This window comes from Pseudochaenichthys georgianus, chromosome 3, assembly GCF_902827115.2.
Source record: "Pseudochaenichthys georgianus chromosome 3, fPseGeo1.2, whole genome shotgun sequence".
NCBI classification, from domain to species: domain Eukaryota; kingdom Metazoa; phylum Chordata; class Actinopteri; order Perciformes; family Channichthyidae; genus Pseudochaenichthys; species Pseudochaenichthys georgianus.
In genome coordinates, this window is record NC_047505.1 from 41,384,769 (window position 1) to 41,410,567 (window position 25,799).

General features: G+C 39.2%; 1 protein-coding gene across 1 annotated transcript; it reads left to right on the forward strand.

Moving 5' to 3' along the window:
• LOC117439288 (hexokinase-1-like) lies at positions 1-25,298 on the forward strand. Its single transcript, XM_034075179.2, has 22 exons — positions 1-150; positions 240-379; positions 10,803-10,965; positions 12,878-13,026; positions 13,116-13,235; positions 13,452-13,547; positions 13,938-14,037; positions 14,436-14,619; positions 15,395-15,550; positions 15,659-15,746; positions 16,256-16,401; positions 16,560-16,752; positions 16,855-16,966; positions 17,445-17,593; positions 19,256-19,375; positions 19,614-19,709; positions 20,441-20,540; positions 20,878-21,061; positions 21,173-21,328; positions 21,552-21,639; positions 22,062-22,207; positions 23,881-25,298. The coding sequence occupies exons 2-22, from the start codon at positions 317-319 to the stop codon at positions 24,026-24,028; spliced, it is 2,757 nt and encodes a 918-aa protein (XP_033931070.1). The 5' UTR covers positions 1-150; positions 240-316; the 3' UTR covers positions 24,029-25,298.
• Positions 25,299-25,799: the final 501 nt, after the last annotated feature.

The window sequence follows — 25,799 nt, forward strand, 5'->3', positions numbered from 1 at the left end:
TGTCTCACTCATGCTTCCTGGCTTTACTCACATGCTCAGAGAGGAAGAGCTGTAGAGTCTTAGCAGCACATGAAGAAGCTCTCGCTATTTTAAACCACACAGGATTTGACTCTGGATATTTCAATATCTCTTTTGGCGCGTGACAGACTTGTATGTACTAGCCTGAGAGCAGACTTTAGAGTTTCTTTTTTTTTTACTTTTTATATTCAAGATTTCCCCCCCCCCCCATCTTACTGTAGGTGGTCTCGTGTGTGGCAGAGAAAGAGAGTGTGTGTGTTAGTCTGCATGTGTGTGTGAGAGAGAAAAGAGGACCAGGATGATTGCAGCCCAGCTGCTAGCCTATTACTTCACTGAACTCAAGGATGATCAGGTTAAAAAGGTGAGTGTTTTCTGTTAATTCTGTCACCGCTTTTGATATTGTGTTTGTACTAGTGAGAGCTGAGCATGTGTTTGTAGAGGTCATTGAGTTTCTCATATACTGCCATCACCATAACTTTGCTGTAAGACTCGAGTTTCCAGGAAGTCAGGTTACTGTCTGTAGGCTATGTGATACTGATACATATAAGGAAGTGAATACAACACAAAGCATGTTGGGAGAGAAGTGGAGTCATTTTACAATGACCCAGAATTTTTTTATTGTCAGACAAGTGAGACGTGACAACTGCTCAGACGTGTTTGTGTAGTAACATTGGAAAGGAGACGTGACAGATTGGTGTGTGTGTTTCCTCGATGTAAGTTTTGAGAGGTGTTACAAGGGAGGAGAGAGGAAGTGAGAGGCAATGATGAAAGGACATACGAGCAGAGGGAAGAGAAGGTTGTAATTGAGAAGAGAGAGCAATGTTATGTAATGGGTCTCTATTATCATCTTGTTACAATTATACCTGCACTTTCACATCTCAGCGCAGAAGAGTAGAAAGAGTGGGGAAAGGTCTTTTAAATAAGATGAAATATGCAGTTGTTTAGTACATTTACAGCAATTCATATGTTTGCTGCAGTCTGTTAACAACTGCCATGATCAGTAACACCGTAACAATCTGAGGAATATTGTGTTTTCTTCCCATACTCAATGTCCACATGGTTTCTATCCTGTTAAAGTCGTCCTAATAATTGAAGTGTGTTTGACCTTAAAGAATGAGGAAAGCATTTAAATGAATGCAAATATATATCAAAGAGTTCCTAAAGCTGATCATTCTAGCTTCTTTATGTATTGAAATGCCTGACTGAGTATGAAAAAGTTCAAGGCTGATGAGGAGAAGAGTGACTGAGCACCATGAATGTGTCTTTCATAGCTTCTCAGCCGAGCAGCCCCCACTGTAACACTTTCACTGGCTGGACCAGTTTTAGTTATGAAAGACACAGAGTGCATTTAGTGGAGGAACTGAGCTTTTCCAGAACCCAACACTTCCCAATAGTTCTTCATTGAATGTGCCTAGAAATAATGTTGTAAACATACAAATACACACACAGCCCCATCCTGTAAACTATGGTCGACCCATAAAGTAAAATAGAGTCAGTGTAAATGGGTATTTATTCTAAGGCAATGTCTCAACATGTACTTGAACATATGGTACAGGGTTCCTTTAAGGTCGCTTCGCTACCAACTGGATATTTAAATGCTGCTCTTTTCCTGTATACATTGAAATAAGTTCCTAGCTATTGCGTGTCTTTCCTCCATTTCCCTCTCTGTCTGAAGGCACATTGGAAAAGTCAGCATTCAGGGCTTTCTGCCAGAAAGGGTTTATTTCAGGAAGACTCAACCCTTTTTTCATAGTAGCCCCTTTGGAAAAATCAAGTCAAGCTATCAAGCTCAAACCTGTGCTCTGGGAAAAGGATCTTGAACTTTATTTTTATATAAAGAAAAAGCTAAATTAGTTAATTTTCAATGCGACTACCTATTGACTAATCTATTGTCAAATAAATGTTGCCCTGCACCCTAAATTGAGCATTACTAGTCTATTTGAACACAAACCATGATCTTTACCTAAACCTAACTATCCGTGGTTGTGTTGCCTAAACTTCAGGAGAATTCTTGCAGAAAGAAAACCATGAGGGGTAACTTCTTCAATGTGCTATCTGAAGCCACTTTAGTTCAATTTAACAATCTTCCTTCACATAATGTGTCACAGAAAGCTCTCATGGATGTACCTGCTGTGCCAATTTCAATCCGAGTTTGTAAAGGTAAAATAAATGTATTAACAGCCGCAATGTGATGTAATACAACACGTCTCCCTCCCTCTTTACTCCTGCACTCGACCTATCCTTGCCTCCCTAAAATAGGCCAGCTTTGAACCATGTGACCACAGGTGACAGGAGAAGAGGGCTTACACACAAATACACTGACACACACCCACACACTGTGCCAGGTGTGTAGCTATTGTGTAGCTGTTGAAAGAGCAGGGCTTGTCTCAGCCTCAACTTCAAATGTGGCTCAAACGTAGCTCAGGATTTAAGCATTCACTAGGGAAAGTATACGGATAATCCCATCAGTAATGTTTTTTTGGACAAACTGTGTGTAGCTGCTGATGTCAAAGAACCGCAATCAGCTGAGTGCGTCCTCTCTTCACTCAATACACTGCAGTGTCCTTGACTGTACTCTTTGATACACTTTTAGCGAGCATCCAAAGTGGTGTTTCAGTGTGTGTGGCAAACAGGAAGGTGCAATAGAGGGCATTGTAGAGAGGACATTATTTTTCCACATGGTGAGGCCTTGGGTACACATACACAATGGAATCAGGTTTCAATGCTTTCTTGAACCACCTTGTGGAGAGAGAGAGAGAGAAACAGAAACAGGAAAACATGGCCTTTTACAGATTCATGTGTACAGACTCACACATCATAGAGGTCTCATGTCACCTTATCAGGAAATGTCCCTTTGCTCAACACTAGTGGAAAAACTGGAAACTCTAGTAGCGGCTAATGTAGCCTACGCCTTAAGCATAGATGAGGAGCAGGCTATTGAAGAATGCTAAGCTGACTTCCTACTCCACACCTTTTTTTTTTATCTGCAAATTAGGAGCTTTAAGCACCGAAATATACTGACTGTTATTACACAGATTTCCTGAAGTAGCATTTGGTTAGCTGAAGACTTGAGGCTTCAGTGTTTGTCTGTTTCTCAGAGACTTCCATCATTAGACTTGATGAACTCAACCACATGGCCTAGTGAATCAAAACAATGAGCTATAGACTACAGAGCTGCAGACTAACATATTGATTTCAGATGTAATCACCATTGCTGGCAGCTGTTTTAACATTTGGCAGAAACCAAGGGCTTTCTCTGCCAGAAGTTATATTACGTTTAAGAGTGTTTGTCAACAGGACTATGGGAAAACGTTCAGATTTTCATGAAACTTGGTGTAAAGGTGTAGCACATTTACTCCCTGCATGGGGTGTCTCAGGAAGACACTGTAGATATTTGTGATGCAGTAGCTCTCATCCAACTCTGCTTTCATTTCACTATATTAGACAGCTGACCTGCTTCAAAAAGACCACATGCAAAAATGCATAAACAAATGCAAAAGCATAAAGCTACTTTTGCATTTTAACCTGTCAAACACACAATGAAAAAATAGCATGCTAGTTTACCATGTTGACTTTCAAATACTGCAAACAATGGCACACACACACACACACACACACACACACACACACACACACACACACACACACACACACACACACACACACACACACACACACACACACACACACACACACACACACACACACACACACACACACACACACACACACACACACACACACACACACACTTTGTATTGTATTATTGTCTTCGTACGCTTTTAACACACCATCGTAGCGATGGCGATGTTTCAGGTGACTCTGATCAGGTTCGAAGTATTAGGGAGCGCTGGATTTGTGAAGAACTCCCCTCTTCCTAAACCACTAATACCTAGGGTTGGGTACCGAGAACCGGTTCCGGTTCGGAACCGGTTCCAACATTTCGATTCCAACGGTATCATTTAGAAATGTGAATTTCGGTTCCGCTTTTCGATTCCTGAGGAAATGTTTCTCGCCGCTCTCCGTAGCCTACTGCATGACTGCAGCGGGGCGGGAAATGTAGCGTTGTATCTACATTTCCTACAGTGTAACCTGAAACCAGGGCCGGCCCGTCGCACTGGCATTATAAATGTTCGCCTCGGGCGCCAGATCTGTGGAGGCGCTGCGCTGACAGCTCTGGGAGAAAAAAATAAATGTTTTGACTGTTGGTGCTCATCCTAATTTTCGGTCTTGATGTAACAACATTCATAATTAAGTAAATGTAACACCCTTTTCACCCCGGTTACACTTTTCATTTGCCCTGTACGATGGGCGCTGCAAGTGATGAAAATGGGGGATGTTGGCTTATCTGGCAACCGCAGCTCACAGCCAAAGTGCGCGTGAGCGAGGGAGAAAGGGAGGGTGCACTGGAACCGGCGCTGTTGTTATTAGCATCTGGTGCTAGCTGCTCTAGAAAGAAGAAGATGTTTCTACAATGATGTGGAGGGAGAGTCCTCTCCAGTCAGACTGAGAGGCTGATAACTTCAGCTCAGTGAGGTAAAGGACTCTGAGTGTTTAGATAGTTCACTTTAGTCTAAGTTATCTCAGTGGGTCTCAAACGGTTTGGTCACAATTTATGTAAACACATATTTCCAAGGCACTCTTTTATAATTGGGATAAAACAGGTTTGAAATCATTCCAATGTATACTATAGGACAGTAAACCAGACATATCGTTTTAAACTGGAGAGATAAAAAAATATGCATAAATAAAATAGTAAAATAAGATATGAATGAACAACAAAAATAAAATGCATTACATGTAGGCTATTTGTTATTTAATTATTAAAATGTAAACCGATCTTTTTCATATGGGTGTTTAGAGTTGTACCCCCTAGATCTAGTCTCTAGTAATTCTGCTTAAAGTGCACCAGATTGAAGCATTTTACTTCAAAATGTTCAAACATTTCTTCCCGGTATGCCTGAGAGGCAGATATGCTTGTTTTTCTCAACAAGAACTGTTTTTAAAAGTTGGACTGTTGCACTGTTGTAGCTTCAGTGGTTCTCAGGTTAAAGTTACATAGCAGTGAATATAAACAGACTGATTAATGTGAATATTACTTTAAACTAACCTGTGTAAAAGTTTCTCGAATAAATGTAATTTTTTTGGTGGAAGAAGCATGTATAATTTTTTTACCCTGCCCCTCTAAGAATCGGAATCGAGAACCGTTAAGAACCGGAATCGAAAAGTAGAATCGGAATCGGAATCGTGGAAATTCAAACGATACCCAACCCTATACCACAGTACTGGCAAAACGGGAGGAGCCGAGTGAAAAACAAGCGCCCCTCATCCCAATCCACCCACACCGCAGTATTTTTTCTTTTTTTTTACCCAAAAAATATATTGTATATTATCGGGGCCAGCGCCATATAGATAGAAGAGTTACGACAACGGAAGTCCAAAAACGGTTATCGTCACGTGGTTCATGCAGACGAGGATCGTTCCCCGGAAGTTCATGGCGGGCAATGTGAATGCATTGATAACAGGAGATAGAACTACGATTTTTGGTAATTATTAGTGAATAAAGGTTTTGATTTGCAATATTTATACAACAAATCGATATGTGTATGTATTTACATCAATATGTTTTAAAAAATAAAATCGAATTTGCTAATATTAAGTGATAATATTGGGATTAGTGTGAACAACTAGTTTACATGTTAGGCTAACAGTGCCTTGGTTAAAGAGCCTGTTGCTGTTTATTTATAGCTTTGAATTCTTTCAAACCAATATTATCTTCTTAAACTTCTTAAACATCACTTTCTAATGTTTATTGATACATTTAGAGGGAGGGGATCTAAAGTAATGCTTTAAAATTCAGATTGGATTCATTTCTACCATTTTCTTAAATTCATGGTAGTTTCAGTAACCCCCTGGTAATTGAGGACGCAAGTTATCTAAATGACTAATGTCATCTTTACGGCTTTCAGAAAGGACAGGTGACTATCAAAGGACTAGCAGCAGCAGCAGGACTAGCAGCATATGATGATGTTAAATGTGTTGTTTTAGGAACATCCATTGCAAATACATGGAATTCAATAAACATAGAAGAGCATATCATGCAATTTGTCGGTGGCTTTTCCTCCGTGTTGTCCTGGTTTGCTGTGCTGCCTCCTAGTCGCCACCATGGTTTGCTGTGCTGCCTGGGGATGCTCAAATCGCTCAGAGAAAGGAGTACGAATGTACGGCTTCCCCACTGACACAGAGCGGAGGAAAAAATGGCTGGCTCAAGTCAGCAGGAGCAATTTCACGACCAACAGCAACAAAATATGTGATGTAATTATATACAAACACTGCATTTGCACTTTTTCACAAAACGAAAACCACACCATTGGGAAAGCTTAATGTTTTTGTTTAATACAAAAAAACAGGGAAAGGCTTGAAAAACACAGAGTTGAGACTCAGGGTGCAGGGTGAGGGTCTCAGTGCAGGTATTCAGGCTCCATTGAATCCCCCTCTGGTTCTTGTGCTGAGAGAGGGAGCAACAGACAGGAGAAAGGGTTATACACACAGCACACCTATTGGATGGGAAATGCCTTGGGGAGATAAGGTGTTTACTTATATAAAACAGTAGTATTAAACTTACCTTGTGTTTTCACTCTCACTTAAGTCCCTCTCCCTTTGCCATCAATCCAGAATCAGCTGAGCTGCAACATTATACAGACAGGTAATAATCAACAGAATCACAAGGACACAATATGGCTCTGCTAAAAACACTCACTCTTACACGCACCAAAGTGATATTTATCTAATATTTAACTCCCTCCACCCCCGCATACAATCCCGTTTAGAAGCCCCTCTTCTCTAATTCAACATGTTGGACGAAATGACATTAAGAGAACGAAATTTACAATTAAAAGGCTGTTCAACGTGTGTTGCTAACTTGCTTCGGTATGCTAGCTTAATCTGTTATCTGTAAATGTTCCTTAAATCTACTAATTTAGGGATAATCCACTGACATCCTTTAATACACATGTTCATTTGAATCAGATGTACTGATAATATCCGCAATATAAATCTTTAAACTTCTTCTTACCTTTAAAAGTCCGTCACGAACGGTCTATTATGCTGCAACTCCACAGCTCTGCCAGCCTTGGCGCTAACTTCCGGGGAACGATTGAGAGGCTCCACGATCCGCCATTGTTGTCAAAAAGTGGTCCATTGGAGTGAACGGAGATGTCGTAACTCTTCTATTAAATGGCTCTGATCGGGGCTATTAATACTGGTATCGGGTTTATCGGGATGACGTCATAATTCCTAATATCGGACCGATAATTATCGGGCCGATAATTATCGTGCATCCCAAGTGTATATACCTATTATATTATTTAGTCTTGTCAGAATACCTTTTCTAAAAGTGACCAGTAGAAAGTATGCATACTGTATGTGTGGTGAAGCTAATGTAAGTGAAGCTAATGCAGTAGCACTTAATCTGGTTTGGTTTATAGATGGGAAATGTACCTGCAGGATTGTTTTTGTTTGTTTCTTCGTGGTTGAATGTACTTATTGTAAGTCACTTTGAGTTAAAGGTGGGGTAGGTAAGTTTGAGAAACCGGCTCGAGATCCACTTTTTGTTATATTCCATGGAATGCTCTTAACATCCCGATAGCAATGAATATCTGAAGTGCTTTGACAAAAAATCCATAAAGAAATGTCATCTGTGGAAGCCGTAGTACTGTAAAAAGCACAACCAATAATTTTAGCTAAAATAACTGGATGGCCTACCTGCCTGTCAGCCTTCCATCTGTGCACAAACTTATCTCGTGCCCTCATTGGTCATGTGCGCGTTGTGTGTGTTGGAGGAGGGGCTCTGTAAGGAAGTGGCAGATTTGTTCCGGCTGTGTATTTTCAAATTCTAGCGCACTCAAGCGGGTTTCTCCAAAATGACCTACCCCACCTTTAAGCTAAACCAAATGTAATGTAAAATGTAATGAAAGAAAGAGAGAACAGAGACACGGCTGTTTGAATGTTTGGTGTGATGAAATGACAGGTGCTGTGGGCAATCTCCTGTAGTGTCATGTTGAGAGGGCGTTGTCAAGCACCAACTTGTCGACTAAAACTCAGAGAAAATGCTGCTCAGGTTGGGCTGAGGAACTGTTAGTGGTGCAGTGCAGCAGGTTAACTGTATGAATGTGTTTCACTGAGCTTATGACGGTTAGAAATTGCATTCACTCAGCTTGTGGCTCAAGTGTGATGCGACGTGATAATGAGCATTCATCCCAGAGGCAGACTCCACATTTAGGCAGAATATAGGGAATGTAACGCCTGTGAGTAGTTGTACAGGGCTGTTGTCATGTAACTATCCATGTTGACTCGCAATGTTTTATACTATTCAAAGATGACTGCATGATTAAATAGCAGATTATTAATCTTTGTGTCAAATGTACGCCACAGGTCTTACTTAACCATGTGCCTTACGAGGGACATTATTGGCTTCATTCCTTTATAGTTTCATTCATTGTGGCTGTGTTAATGCATACATTCTGGCAAGGGTGTTTTTTTAGTAGTTTGACCTTGGCTCCTACAAAAACAAGTTTGTATTCAAAATACATATCCCAAAACATTTTTAAACATACTGGCATATACATATTTGGTTGTATGGCTGTTTATGACATCAGAGCAACCTTTCTAAAGTTATGTGGAAGGGTATGATAAAGGCCAAATCGACCGCTTACTGTGACAGAAAAGTCACACACTCTTGCACATATGGTGAAATCAAAACCTGTTCATATTTTATTGATTGGCTTTTTCAATTTATTTTGCTCATCTTTTACTATTTCAAAGTGTGCTTAACACCTAACCAAATTAAAATAATGAATCTATGTTGCCCGCAGCATGTCATATGGACCAGAGACCAGAGCTGTGAAGGAAATACAGTTAATGTGTGACTGACTCCTAAAACAGAAAGTCAAAACATTCCTATCTGATGTCTGTTACAATGTACGTCAGAATACGTAAAAGTATTGTTTCTGTGTAAATATTGAATCGAGTGAGCATGATTGTATGAACTCCTATTGCTTATCAATGATCTCAAATGGTTATTTGTTATCAAACTGGTCATAGCTATGTGTTAAGCTAGCAAGTCATACTGAACTTGACATTTAAGCAGAGTAACGTGTCTGTCCCATTGTGCTCTGTTGTGTAACACTCCAGTATAAAGTAGGTGATTCATTATAGAGTGTGATGCAACAATGGATTTCAACAGTCTGTTAAACATCCTGTTACTCAAAGGCCCGACAGCTCAGGCTTGTGTGTGGAGTATCTGACAGAGTTTACACAGTGGGCAGTTTCAGCATGCAATCTGGATGGTAAATAAATAAAGAGTGTGTAAGAAGTGCTGATAACTTCATGAAGGCACACCTATGGATGTGCTACAACTATTACACTTATGGTGAATAGACAGTCAGTTTGTCTCTGTTACTTTTTTAGACTCTTCCCTTACCCTCACCACTGTCAAACCCAAATCCACTCACCAGGCATGAGTGTGCATTATTGCCTTGATAACAGCATGCAGGGTGTGTACTGTACTTCCTGTCCTTGCAGTGTGTCACTCATGACACTGTGCTTTATATTAAATATTGTGCCCTATGACCACAGTATGATAGCCCTGCCCAAAGTGTCATTCAAGTTGCAATGAAGCAATACAAAGTCTTGTTTTTGTGACTCTATATGTTAAAGGTTGAGCAGAGCTGGGATCAATCAGTTCAGGACGTGGATTATCTGATGACTCAGACATTATGGGATAGGAAGTTATATATTTACTGAATCATCATGATTAAATACAGACTGCAATCATCAAATCCAGTAAATCTCAGTTATAAAGTGAAAGTGAAATAACTAGGGATGTAACGATATCAAAAACTCACGGTACGATAATATCGCGATAACAAGTCCACGGTACGATATTTATCGCGATATTGAAAAATAAAGGGAAAAAAACATTTGATTTCTTTTTTTTTTATTCTTTTTTTACTTGAACAAATGTTCTTTATTAAATAATAAATCTGATTTGTACAGCATTTTAGTTGGATAGTAGTATTTTAAAGTGTCAAATATAATAATCAGATCCTGCAATAAAATAAATTAAGTTTCACTTTAGTTTTTCAAGTAACTCAACTCAAACTCACTCACTCACTCACTCAGCATCATCAGACAGGTTATTTTTTAGGAATATGAGCATGTCCACATTTCCAGGTAGAAGCTGGGATGTTTGGGCATTTACAATACCCCCTGCTGTGGAAAAAACTATCTTGCTTGGTACTGATGTTGCTGGGACGGAGAGATATGCTTTGGCCATGGGTGACAGCAGTGGGTAAAACTGTGCATTGTCTCTCCAACACTTCAAAAACAATACCGTTTTTGCCCAGAAGGTGAGGCTTATTGACAGGGCGAGATATACATATACTGTTGGTACTTGTCAATGTCTCTAGGTATGTACATGTAGCCCTGTAAATACGATGTCCTTTTGTGTTATCTGTTGTTTTATGTTCATGTTGTAACCTACTTGCTGCCATGTTGGACAGGTCTCCCTTGAAAAAGAGATCGATGATCTCAATGGGACCACCTGGTTAAATAAAGGTTTAAAAAATATATATATATCGTTACATCCCTAGAAATAACCAGTGTCAGAGGTTTGTGTGTTTCAATGTTTATATATGGCTTAATGGATACTCATAGTATTGTGGTTACAGATTGATGAGGAATTGTTAAGATTTATACGATTTATCGTTCTTTGTTCTTTTCAGATCGATAAGTACCTGTACTCCATGCGTTTCTCTGATGAGACGTTGAAGGAGATCACGCAGCGCTTCAAGAGGGAGCTGGTGAAAGGCCTGGGGCGGGACACCAACCCCACCGCCGTGCTGAAGATGCTGCCAACGTTCGTGCGGTCGATCCCTGATGGCTCAGGTCAGTACCTCAAACCCACGTTTTAACCATTGATGGATTATCTGAATCCCATCATGTTGATTTCTTTCTCATGAAACCACTATCAAAGCCAGTTAATTGCAGAGGTAAGCCTACACAGTCCATTACAAAAATATTAATCATTTATGGAACAACTTGTAATTAAAATGTGGTCTCCTCTTTCTTGGCCTACAGGGCATTATAGTCTACTTTATATCCAAATAGAAACCGAATTAACAGAACAGTGTATTACTATTTTTAAAAAAACAACAAAGTCAAACATTTTTTTCATAGTTTTTGTGACCTTTCCCAGTTTTCAGAAGTCAGTAACATTTATGAAAAGTGTCCAATTGACCTGATCCCTCATATCTTTCGCCATATATATGACATTTAGAAGGAAACAAGATGTATCTGCAAGACACAGGGCAAGCATGAAGCTTTAAGGATGACGAAGCTTACCTTAATGGACCTTTCACTTTACGAGATCTCATACATTCATCCAGCCTAATCTCAAAAGCCAAAACAATTGCTCCCTGTTGGTTTAGTGACGTAAAAATGCGCTTAAATCTTCTCCCTGTCATTATGTCATTGTCTGCAGCATGTGTCTAATCCTAATGTACTGCAGTGGTTCTGCCCTTGGAGCTCAATTTTCTTCATCCATCCATCTCAACTGAATGTTATTTTAGTACCTTCATCAGCTGAATATTAATGGAGGCAAAACTACAAACACAGGTTGGCACAAAATAAATCTTCAATCTATTTTAGTCTGCACTGTGAACGTTGTGCTGTCAGACAAACAGAGAGATTAGCAGTAATCCTGCTGCCTTTGTCAGAGAAGACGGGGACAATGAAAGTCCTTACAGATAGTTGAATGGAATACCTTTAGTCATAATAGTCTAAAAATACATTGAAGTCGTGTTTTTGTATTATTATTTTTTACGAAACACAACTTATAATGGGGAAAACTGAATAACAAGTAACTGAACGACATGTTATTCTTAAACTTCTTTATCTTTCTAATCAATGTTACCATGAATCAATTGCTGCTATTCACCGGCCTGAAGAACTATTGTATGCTTTGTCATTATTTTAAAAACCAGGATAGCAACAATCCTATTTTTGTACTGCTGTAGCATTTACATTTCTTGCAGATAAAAAAAACCCAGTCAGTCTGTACGCCTAATCTGACTTTGTGTTGTGATCTGAGAATAAAGTGTGGCACGAGATTATAGTAAATTGAAAATACACTTCTGGGTCAGTAAGTAAGAATGTTGCTAATGTTATCAGAAACATTACCTTCTTAATGACTGTCTACAATCATCTTTGCCAACATTTTTAGAAAAGCATGTGAAGATTGACTATAAACTGATAAACAATTAAAACTGAGCTCTCCAATCTGACCTGTATGCTTTCACTTCTAATCAAAGGTCAATAAGATCTCTGATACACAATAAATTAGGAAAAACAGTGACATTTTTGCAGTTGATCTAATCAGAATGCTTTACGGCAATTATGTCTTCCCAATTCAGACAGAAAGACTAAACGACAGTCCCTAAGTGAACATTTACTAATCACAGGTCACATAAAGCAACACCTTCCTAGTTTAGGTTTATTTCTGCCACCACACCATTTTCTTACACTAGTATCCATTGATGCAGGTCACAATGTTGAAGGCATATTATTATTATTTTGGAAATGTACATTGCTTCAGTTTGAATTAAAGGCAAATGTGTTACCAAGTTAAAAGAAGGGAGACAATCTGATAATGCATGTTTTTATTTTCATAACTGTGCTAATAGGAAGTGTACTCTTAGGTAATGTTAACAACACTCTCCTTAGACTTCACCCTCTCTTTCTGTCTTCTTCTTGTATCTTCCACTTCTCCCTCATCTTCTCACTCTTCCCGTCTCCACAGAAAAGGGAGACTTCATTGCGTTGGATTTGGGAGGCAGTAACTTCAGGATCCTCCGGGTCAGAGTGAGCCATGAGAAGAAACAAACGGTTCAGATGGAGAGTGAAATCTACGACACACCGGAGGACATCATTCACGGCACTGGAACAAAAGTAGGTTTATACTGAGATACACTCACTGACACAAAGAGTCTCTTCAGCTCAGCCTGAAACATCCTCTCCCTCTCTCCACCTCTGCCCAGCTGTTCGACCATGTGGCAGAGTGTCTCTGTGACTTCATGGAAAAACACAGCATCAAAGATAAGAAACTCCCAGTTGGATTTACTTTCTCCTTCCCCTGCCAGCAGACCAAACTAGACGAGGTAAAACACAATTCATAATTGATTAGCAGATGCCGATGTTGTCTACTTCTATGTGACACACGACACTTTCCATGTGTTATCTTTTATTCAAATATCTGACGATTATACTGCAGTACATTTACATTGTGAGTTAACCCAAGCCAAGTCTCCATTTAGCATCAAATCTATGTCTTTCCTAATCTCACTTTCCTGTGGCTCTCTCTCTGTTATCTCCAGGGCTTTCTGGTAACGTGGACAAAGCGTTTCAAGGCCAGTGGAGTGGAGGGAATGGACGTTGTCCAGCTGCTCAACAAATCTATAAAGAAGCGAGGAGTGAGTCCTATCTTTGGTTTCATTTTCTGACCATGTGACGCCTCACTTCCTCATTCTGTAGTTACCAACGTATTTATCTTTATTTATTGAATATTTTCTGGTACAGGACATAAATCTTGAACACCAGACTTTCTAAATACAACAAACAAACAATACAAAAATAACACCACAGTTTACAAGTTTAAAATGACAATAATTTCACAGGCTTTATAATTATACCAAATATCCTTTGTGCTTTTTCTGTCACTAGGTGACACATTTTCTCTTTTCATAGAAACACTTATGGGAATCATTTTGAAATCATTTATTCTAAATGAAACTGGGATGCAGAATGGCACATATAACCACAAACCATACTTACTTTTGTGTGTGTGTTTTCATTTCTCTCAGGACTATGAAGCTGACATCATGGCAGTAGTGAATGACACTGTGGGAACGATGATGACCTGTGGTTTTGATGACCGGCGCTGTGAAGTCGGCATCATCATAGGTACTTCAACAAAGATTCAAAAGTGTATTTGGCATTGTGGCACAACAGTTTGAAGAAACAGAATAGAGCTTGATTAAACTTTAAAGGTCACCTATTGTGCAAAATCCACTTTTTCATGTCTCTTCTACATCAACCTGTGTCCCCTCTGTGTAAAGAGACTCTGAAAGTTTCAGCAAAAAAGATTCTCTCTCTTTTTGTCCTGATCCATTTATATAAAAACCTGTCTGAAAATGAGCTGATCAGATTTTGGCCACTTTATGATGTCATAACGATGTTTTGGCTTGTGTAACCATTAGCCAATCACCAACCAATGTTTTATATATATCGGAGACCTATAATATCTTGATGAAAAATAGTATAGTAAGGGACCTTTAAGGATATGTGTTTCTCTGTGTAAGGTACGGGCACCAATGCGTGCTACATGGAGGAGCTGCGCCACATCGACCAGGTGGAGGGGGACGAGGGCCGGATGTGTGTGAACACGGAGTGGGGGGCCTTCGGAGACGACGGCAGGCTGGAGGACATCAGGACAGAGTTCGACAGAGAGATAGACAGAGGCTCCATCAACCCCGGGAAACAGCTGTATGTCAAACCAAAGCGGCTACACTCTTATTTTTGTTCTTCATCTATTGAATGAACTCCAGAATCAGCTGATGATTATCTGTCAGTCTGTCAATTAGCTTTTGCTTATTGTTCTGGGTATGGAGAAAGTATAACAGGATTTTATTTATTTTGTTGTTTTGTCTGACTGTTTTTTTTTTACTCCTGTTTTTCTTGTAAAGCGACCTTGGGTCCCCTGAAAGGCGCTATATAAATCGAAGTTATTATTATTATTATTATTATCATTATGATTTTCCATATGGTTATTAATTTATATTTAAAAAAACAAAATAATAACAAATATTTTGTAACCAGGAACTTTAAAGACACCAGGGATGTACCTCCAAATTTAGCTTTGAATGAATGTAGCTGATGTATGGTGCTGCGCTTCAAGATTCCATTTAAACTGCATGTTTAAACAAGTGCTCACAGAATTCCAGCACTGTGTTATATAACATGCAGAGATAACGGCATTGCTCGTTGTTGGCTGGATGCCTTAGTTGCTTTGCTACATGGGAGCCAAAGCTTTTCCTTTTTTTAAGTAAGATGCTTAAAGCTTCAACGCAAAAACAGCAGCATTCAAAATCGTGCTATCGACTACGGTATTGAAAACCGGTAGAAGGTACTGCTAAACACTCAACTAGTGTCACCATTTTAAATTACTACAAATGTCTATCTGTTTGTCATTAAGTAATATTTAACAAAATATTTGTATATGTTTTACCAACCTTTCATGTTCCCTTTCCCTGTGTGTTAGATTTGAGAAGATGGTCAGCGGGATGTATTTGGGGGAGCTGGTCCGTCTGATCCTGGTGAAGATGGCCAGAGAAGGCCTGCTGTTCGAGGGGAGGATCACTCCTGAGCTGCTCACTAAGGAGAAGATCGAAACCAAACACATCTCAGCCATAGAGAAGTAAGTCACAATTAGTACAATTCTATGCAGTTAGATATTAAACTAAATCATAAAACTGTAAATGATATAGTTCTAGTCCATAATGGCTTCTCTGTCTTTCCTGTTTAGGAGTAAGGAGGGGTTGATGAGAACCAAAGAGATTTTACAAAGACTTGGTGTGGAGCCCTCGCATGACGACTGCATCGCTGTGCAGCATGTGAGTATTGTTGCTGAAAAGCTTGTGAATCCGTTATTATTTTTTTTAGAGATGCCGCTTAAATAACCTTAAACTATAATTATTTATATTGCCGCTTTTGCGAAAAGTTGCACTACAAGGTGCTAAACAATCATCTGAAAAGGCAACAAGGGTTAGCAATGATCATAGCACATTAAATACGGGTTGATAATGGATTAAAACATATTGTAGTTCATTAAGATTAAAAGAAAGCTGAGGGTAACAACTAATGATCGAATTAGTTACTGTAGTTCTGCCAAACAAACTATTAAAAGCAAATAGGATGAACAATATTACATCATATAAGCCCTATTGTTGTATTTAGGTATGTCTATTTTATATTATGTTGTGCTTTTAAGTGCAAACAGAATTATAATGTACATGAATACTGCCATAATATGTGCCATCTGACAAAGAGTTTAATAAAATCAAAGGAGCTTAGTTTACCTTATTCTTCAGCTGCTTGATGATTTTCTCTCCTCGTCCTTCAGGTCTGTGCCATTGTGTCTTTCCGTTCGGCCAACCTGATCGCTGCGGCGCTGGCTGGCATCCTGTTCAGGCTGAAGGAGAACAAAGGCGTGGCCCGACTCCGAACCACTGTAGGCATTGATGGATCTCTGTACAAGATGCACCCACAGTGAGTGGATCCAATATTTGTTTATACAACACGCTCTGTTGGCACATCTGTTGAAGTACATTCTTGATATGTCAATGACCTTATTGACAATGCGTGGTGTCTTATGACTAAAGAAGTCTACATTTCTCAGCGTCTAAAGTCTCTTATGTGTATTTCAGATATGCCCGTCGTCTCCATAAGACGGTCCGTCGTTTGGTGCCGGACACTGATATTCGGTTCCTCCTCTCAGAGAGCGGCAGTGGGAAAGGAGCTGCCATGGTAACGGCTGTGGCCTATCGCCTCGCCGAACACTCACGAGAGATCACCCAAACACTGTCTGAGTTCCTCCTGTCGACCGAACAACTGCTGGAGGTAAAGACAGATACATACTGTAGTGTGTGTAATATGTGTAATATGTGTGCGCGTGTCTTTCACTGTGTTACTACTGCTGAATATTCTCCTAAATTATTCCAGGTTAAGAAGAGAATGAGGATAGAGATCCAAAATGGCCTTTCAAAGAGCACTCAGGACTCTGCTACTGTCAAAATGCTGCCAACCTTTGTGAACAGCACTCCTGATGGCTCAGGTGACACATGTACACACACACACACACACACACACACACACACACACACAAATGACACACCATGTTGAACCTCACTCTGAGTGAGAGTCCTTATCCAATAGTGATCTTTTATGACTGAAATGTCATACACATTTAGCTTACGTCACTTTTGCAAACGTCAGAAAGTCATCATACATTTTCTTTTTTTATTTGAATAAATACAAAAATTGCCAACATTAACAGCTAAAGTAACATTTAAGAGGAAGAACCTTCATGTTACAAAGCAGTAGAACATGATTAATACCAAAGTGCAATTGCAGATTTAGCACACGAATAACATGGAAAATCTCCAAAAGCAGAAGAATTTATATTTTCACATTGATGTCTTCAGCAATTCCTTTTCCAGAATTGCACAAGGCATATCCCTCAGGTGTTAGTATGTTTGCCATGGTTACTGGTTTATTTATGTCTTTGTTTGTCTGCTTGTCTTGTTGTCCAGAGCATGGAGACTTCCTGGCGTTGGATTTAGGAGGAACCAACTTCAGAGTTCTGTTGGTAAAGATTCGTTCAGGCAAGAGGAGAACCGTGGAGATGCACAACAAGATCTACGCTATTCCTCTGGAAGTGATGCAGGGCACAGGGGAGGAGGTGAGATCCAGCATGCCTCACTTGACCCTGTAATATGTGTTCAACTGGGGGGGAGGTAAACATTGAACTTGACCTCGGGTCACCTTGTTGTTACAGTGGAGATTAGGGTAGTTAGGGAGGATCTGAGGTATGAAGCTTGGTGACTTGGAGTTAAGTGGATAGGATGGAAACAGCAGGGAAGAAAGTGGATAGGTAAGAGGAGGACAGAAATAAAGGTTGATTAGCATTGAGTTGACCGTGTTTAAACCGTACATTTGAACTTAGCTCGTGTGCACCGGCTGAGGCTAATCCTGTCTGTCACCTTTTTGACCTTTTAATCCTCACTATTACTCCTCCATGTGTTTCCTTCCTCCTGAGATACTCCGGACAAGAAGCCAGAAGGGAAAAGGCACTCTTTTTGTGAAATGTTTTCACTTATTTTGTTTAATAAGATTATTTTTCGGCTCACCCAAAACAAGCAGCAAGCATTTAGTAAAACAAACGCTTGGACCATGTCATATTAAATATGAAAACAGTTCATATAAATGTAATGGCTTAAATCCTCTCAATGCCTCTCCTCTGAGTTGAGCATATTGATGGCACTGGGAGGAAGGACTTATTGAAAACATTTGTAGTTGCATATGCCAGCATGCTCACTTTTTTTCATCAGTTTTGTAAAGGTTAAAGCTTTTTTATTGTATTTGTATAGTATATAATATAGCATTCTAGTATGTAGTGTGTCCTTTAAGTGGTATTGTTGTTTATAGGGTCCACTATACTTTATGAACCGGACAATCTTTTTCACAAAGCATCAAAGTCAAGCATATTTTTCTCTGGCCACACCTCAATCTGTCATCTTATAACGTGTTTTCTATTATCTATCCAGGATAAGATATACTGTATGGTTTTAAATAACGGATTGATCAGAGGGTTGATCAGAGTACAATATGCTTGTCACTACTCTTCAGACTATTGCTGTAAATAAGAATGAACTTGCCTTGTTATGTTAGTGACACAAACAACATATTTAACAGAGGTCCACCAAATTCCACCTTTCCCTTTGACAGAGCGATACTGCCTGCAGGCAAATTATATAACCGTTCTGTATGTTCAAACCTGTGAGAAATGTTAATTACAAGGCTGCATCCACAGTCACATAACACTTGTTAAAGGAATACTTCATACACAAAGGGATGATTTGTATATATCCACTACTCATCCCATGTCACCTTGAATTCTTTAAGAAGACTTTTTTGCATGTTGGTGAAGAATCTTAAATATAAACTTCTTGAAAACAATAAACAAGTTTTGAGTATTAAGTTTGTATAACATTTGTATCAAAAAAGGACACGGTTTCTTTTGGAAAACGTTTGAATAGTGAAGTAAAGTCAAACTAATGTGTTGGGAGCTGTTTAAACATGCAAACAAAATCTATTAGGTCATTAGGGTGAGTAATCGGTATATCGGTAATCGGTCATTAAGTCTGTCGTTGTATTGCTTTCATTTGTTCTATAAAGTCCTACTTATGGTTAATTATTGCCTCACATCAAATTAGTCCATCCAGTCATAAATAGTTAAGTTTTATGTCGAAAACTAATGACTTGAGGGAATTGACTAATGTTTGAAAATGTTTTTATTATAAATACTGTCGTTTCACATATTGTCATATTTTTCCTCCTCCAGTTGTTTGATCACATTGTACAGTGTATCAGTGACTTCCTGGACTACATGGGGATGAAGAACACTCGTCTTCCTCTGGGCTTCACCTTCTCCTTCCCCTGCAGACAGACCAGCCTGGACGCTGTGAGTGATTAAAACATCCTTCACTTTTAATTGGCAAACCTGTGTCTTACTTTCTTTTAAAATCCGCTGGGTTACAGCTGGTAATAAATGATAGTACACTTATTACCAGCTGCATCAAGAAAAAGGCCCTTCATGTTTCCAAAATATCAGAGTATAATAATATATGAGTCCTGGGCAGACCATGAGATCCTTTGATCCTACGCAAAATATGACTTACCTGATACTTGTGTGTGTGTAGGGAATCCTTGTGACATGGACGAAGGGCTTCAAGGCGACAGACTGTGAAGGAGAAAATGTGGTTGGTCTGTTGAGAGATGCCATTAAGAGGAGAGAGGTATGATATGAGGAGCAGCAACATGTAGTTATACATGCTCTGAATCAGTGGTTCCCAACCTTTTTTCCCAAGAGCCCCCCCCAAATGACTCCTGTTGGAAGTGGTAATTAAAGTTTAAAAGTCTCAAAATGCTACAACTACTGTCACAAACTGGATGAATGTGAAGTATTTTGTTAAAGGAGGATGAAAGCGTAATTAAGGAGCACTATTGGAGTGACTTTGATGGTTATTGGACTCAGGATTCATTCATTTGGATTCCCGCTGTATGAAGAAATTAAAGGACGGCACAAGTGGAAACAATTCACAAAGGGATTAAACTGTTTAACACATGCTCAAAGTAAACCGGATTTTGCCGATGTGTTTATGTGGATTCTAAAGTCGTACAAAATGGAGGAGACCGATCTGACCGACCAGAGCAACTGTGACAAATAATCCAACTGAAACCGGCATGGACAATGACTATGTTTTTAAAAATGCGCTTATCCAGCAAAGCCTGGTTTGGACACTTTACGGGCGAAGAAACATTTCTATCAAAGACGAGGCTTTTAGTGACAATCATGTATTGAGTTACAATTATATGTAAAATAAAGTCTAAATATGATATTTGGCCTCAAATCATCTGAGGCCTGGCGCCCCCCCTGCGATCTTTGGCGCCCCCAGGTTGGGAACCACTGCTCTGAATGATTACAAGTGGACTGTATTGTTGCATCATTACATGTTTTCTTCTGTAGGAATTTGAGCTGGATGTGGTGGCCATAGTGAACGATACAGTGGGAACCTTGATGACCTGTGCCTACGAAGAACCCACCTGTGAGATTGGACTTATCGCTGGTTAGTCTTCCTTATAGTTACGCATTCATTCGGAAAGTATGCAGCCAAAACGATGAAGGAGCTAATAAAACAATGGCCAATAGTTGGGGAGAAACACTGAATTTGTCGAAAAAAGAAACCTATAAAGTATGTGTCTTATGTTAAATAAAAACGTACTTACTTAATCGTACTAAAAATAACACCTATTGTCTTCATTGTTATTGTCATGCTATGAAATACCCATTAAATATGTCACCAAACATTAGTCGGGTTGTCAGTTTACTCTATAATAGAAAAGGGGTCCCTTGAGGGAAATGGTTGAGACCCTTTGCAGTAAAACATGTCTGTCTGTTTCTAGGCACTGGCAGTAATGCATGTTACATGGAGGAGATGAGGAACATTGAGACGATCGATGGAGATGAGGGTCGCATGTGTGTCAACATGGAGTGGGGGGCTTTCGGAGACAACGGATGCCTTGATGACATGAGGACAGAGTACGACCGCGCTGTGGATGACTTATCCCTGAATTCAGGCAAACAAAGGTTAAAATCCACACACATCTTTATCTCCTGCACTCATATTCTGATAGATTACTTCCAATATGTGTGGATGCATCTGTGTTTATTCATATGTACGCTATATGTGTTTTACAGATATGAGAAAATGTGCAGCGGCATGTATCTCGGGGAGATTGTGCGAAACATCTTGATAGATATGACCAAGAGAGGATTCTTGTTCAGAGGACGGATCTCTGAAACACTGAAGACCAGAGGCATCTTCGAGACAAAGTTCCTCTCACAGATAGAGAGGTAAGAAAAAGAGCTCTTTCTTAGTGTTTACTGTTTGTGTTTTAAACTGGCTGTGAAAAACACCAGATCATTTATAGTAGATTGCACTGCAACTAATTATTGCTTGTTTATTTACCTTTTAAGCGGATATATTTGTACTTTTAAATTGCTGTTTTGGTACTGAACTACTTAAGTTAATTTCCCCTTTGCTCATCATCTATGTCTCTGTTTTTTTCCCTTCCAGTGATAGATTAGCTCTGCTGCAAGTGAGATCCATCCTGCAACACTTAGGGCTGGACAGCTCCTGTGATGACAGTATCATAGTCAAAAGGGTAAGCGATATCCAAATACAAATGTGGGCAAATAACAAACAATTTCTTCTGAGGAAATGTGTGCTCAATAAAAACTAAAGCACACAATCATGTTTAACAGCCAATCCAGTGTCGTGCTCAACCATTGATAATCATCATTCCATCAGTGGAAGTTATCAACACAAATCAAGTGTCCTTACTGACGGAGATGGAGTTTGAGGAGAATAGACACACTAGCTCTGAACTGGCCATGCAGTTGATTTAACGCCTCCCTATTAGACTGCATTAGATTTAGCGAGGTGTACTGTTAAAGAAGGCATGTGTATTGGACTATACATGGAATACACATGTTAAGTGACATATCTTTTCTTAATGAACACACTGTGACAGGTTTGATCCGTTCAGTGTTGCAATAATAATAATGTTTTCATTATAATTTACAGGTTTGTGGGGCAGTGTCCCATCGTGCAGCTCAGCTTTGTGGGGCAGGGATGGCGGCTGTGGTCGATAAGATCAGAGAGAACCGAGGACTGGACCATCTGGACATCACTGTGGGGGTGGACGGGACCCTCTACAAACTACATCCACAGTGAGTTGAATTCATCAACAACAGACTAATTACTCAACTGCCAAAGAAACAAAGATAGGAAAGGCCTTTCTATCATGTCCTAAATTGCCTTGTTTTATGTTTTAGTAGTAAGGAATAATTGTATGAATGATTTACTAGATGGCACAGATAATTTAATGTCATATCAGTGTTTTTGCTGTATGTATGGTCAGATATGTGATTTCCTTCATTTTAACCAGCTGCTTTCAGCTATTCCAACTAACTGGAAACGTACATTTAAAAAAGATGGAAACCGACAACAGGTCTGTACACCTCATACAAGAAGTCAAAAATAAAAATAAATAAAATAATTTATAATCACTGTTTACAGATACAAAACAACAACGGATTAATATTCAAGAATCTTCCAACTGAAGAATTTTTACAAGATTACCGCTACAAAAAAACCACTCAACACTTTTAATATTGAACCGTCAGCATTTTGTAGATTCTGTGAGGAGGAAGAGGAAGACCAGATGCACTTATTTTGTTATTGTCCATACGTTGCAAGACTGTGGACAGAGATTCAAAATTGGCTTAAGACACTTTATATGGATTTTGCATTTACTCCCTTTGGTGCTTTCTTTGGGCTTTTGGATGAGGACAGTACACAGTTAATGAATACAATTATTCTTCTGGCTAAAATATTTAGTTTTTTAAAACTCAATCAAGTAAAAATCTGAATGTAAGGTGTTTGAAGAGTAGATTACAAACACAATTTATTTTGGAAAGGATGATTGCCACAAAGGATCAAAGGGTGGCTCAACACGCCATGCAATGGGAAACAATCAGCTCTAGCGAAGAGTGGGATAAAAAGGAACAATAACTATAAATATGCTTGCCATGTTATGGTATGTGCTTTTGATGGTATTGGACTGTCAACCTATTTTTCTTGTTTATGAAATGTTGAAGTGACCTACTGACTGTATTTTATTTGTTCTGTTATTGTAGTGGCAATTTCTTATATTACTTTATATGGTAAAACCAAATGATGATATTATGCTGAGAAATGTTTGGTCAACTCGACCTGTTGTATCACACGGTAGCTTCCTGCCAAGGTCGTACCTGAAGAATGCGGCTCTCCCTATGAGAGCATTGTAAGATAACAGTCAGGAGAAAGAGTTATCTCTTTCTCTTCTCTGCACAGCAACAGTCCTCTATAAAACACACACACACACACACACACATTTGCCCCTGTGTCCACTCCTGCAAACGACTCTGTACTTTGCATGACTGTACCTACAAGCTTGTATAAATAACTACTAAGACAACTCTGTTTGCTTTCACCAGTTTATTATTGATTACTCTCATTGTACATCTTTACAGTATTGACGAGGTTAAAATATCCACAACATTATGTCCATGTTTTGTGTCTGTAGCCTGTACAATTAAAAGAAACAAATAAACAAAGATAGGAAAGGCCTTTCTATCATATCGTAATTGCCTTGTTTTATGTTTTAGTACAGTGAACAACGTGTTTAACATATTTACATGACACTTATCGATGTAATCCCTGGGGTGCAAATTGCTATTCAGAACAACAAGCAAATGTGAACAAAGACAGTTGTAGAAAACAGATATGAGACGAGCCGCAGGCCATTTTAGCTTAACAAATGAACACTTAACATGATGTCAAATCTTTTGTCTCTGTCTAGTTTCTCGGGGGTCATGCACCAGACGGTAAAGGAACTGGCTCCTCAGTGTAACGTCAACTTCCTGCTGTCAGAGGACGGCAGTGGGAAAGGTGCCGCACTCATCACAGCCGTGGGGTGCCGCATAAGACAGGAGCTGAGCAATAAATAGAAAATACCTCTTCTGTCTTACTGTTATCTCCACACTTTACCGTGTCTCCCTTTTCTCCTCCCTCCTCTTCTTTCCCCTCGTCTTCAGTCCTTGTTCAGTCAAAGTATCACACATTAGTGTAGCTGCTTTAGTCTGTCTAAATGACAGAGAGGGAGATCGTTTTTTCTGTGGTGTTAGATAGCAGAGAGTCATGCACTAACATATCTAACAATACTCAGACTCTTATGTTTTTGTTTTGTTTGAGGTTAAACTTGTAGAGATAAAATGCGAACATTCAGCTCCTGTGAAAAAATGTGGCTAGTAGAAAAATAGGTTTACACGCTCCTGTAATGATGAGCTGTTTATCATCGCCATCTGGAGGATTCCTCTGATGATTGTAGTCTGTTACAATATACCAAGTACAACAGGTTCCAGACTATTTCCAAAAAGCATTGCAGAGAAACATTTATCCTTGCAACATGTGTAGTGGATGCAGCGTCATAAAAACCAAAAGCTTCCAAAGTGTTTCCACTGTCTCAAGACGTATAAGGGATATGAGATGATATATAAATGTGTAATAAGATTAAAGGGAATATTTTTAACTTTGAGATGTCTAATATCTAGACCAGAAATGCTACAATATGTTATATATACATTGTTGCTATTTATTTTTATTTTTGTATTGCGCAATGTTAAAATATATTGAGGCACACAGAGGAAGTCCACTCAGCCGGTACTGGTCCTGTAGCGGAGGATTCAACAATCTACTCAAGGGCAGAAAGGAGAAAAAGAGGGACTTTAACAATGCTTAATCTGCAGGGGATGTAACGTGCTTGTTAAATGTGCAGATGTGTTCTACTTTATTTAGTGCTGTACTGTAACATATGTCCAAAGAGCACTTGTATTTCACTAAGTAGAAATCCTGTTATTGTCTCTCGTCACAGCTACTGTATGTACGTTCTCGTTGTCTTAAGAAGTGCTGGTTACCCTCTTAATCACAATAAAACTCACCAGCTACTTAGTAAAAAGCCATGAAACAGGAATGTGATGCTAACACAGATGCCACTGGAACAACTTTGGCCAAACTGTATAAAAAGATTAAGATAGCTGAAACTTTAAGGGGTATTTAAACATTTGGAAATATTGCTTCTCACTCACTCTATACTCCGTATCATCCTAAAGACTCAGAAAGGTGTTAAAGTGAACTACTCTATGGCTCATTCAAGTAACACAATTATTGCAATGTAATTTGTTTTTATCTGTGATAATGTATAAATGATACTTATTGAAAGACTGGCGAGTTTATTCACTGGCATTTATGTGAGATATTTTCATTGTAGGGGCGAGCAGGTTCTCTGCACATTAGAGCACAAAGGGTCTTAACATAGTGGCACTGTATAGCTCACAGGTAACTGTTAATGGTGGTGCACAAGATGTGAGATACTACAGTACATAAATGGCTACATTTGTTAACTATGGTTAAAATGGTGACCTTGAAAGACGCCTCTATAAATAAAAAGCATTAATTGCTGCTCTGTTACATTAAGCACCCATTTAAAACTGCTACAGAATCCTAGCAAATTACATGTTCATTCCTTCGTACTACGCTGCTCTACTGTTGCCAGGGTAAAGATGGCCAGCCGCTCCAGCAGCTATACTACCTTGCCTTTCGATGCTCTCAAAATTAGAAAAGTCTGAAACTTGAATCTTGTTTTCTGTGTTCACAAAACCCAGACTGTATCTGTCAAACACTGTCAGTCAATAAATAAAGACAAACTTGTGTCAATACAAC

Excerpts from the sequence above, each read along its gene's own strand:
- LOC117439288 (XM_034075179.2), top strand. The coding sequence starts at position 317 with ATGATTGCAGCCCAGCTGCTAGCCTATTACTTCACTGAACTCAAGGAT. Across the intron at positions 15,551-15,658 it reads CACATCTCAGCCATAGAGAA|GAGTAAGGAGGGGTTGATGA; the intron begins GTAAGTCACAAT and ends TTTCCTGTTTAG. Across the intron at positions 17,594-19,255 it reads TGCAGGGCACAGGGGAGGAG|TTGTTTGATCACATTGTACA; the intron begins GTGAGATCCAGC and ends TTCCTCCTCCAG.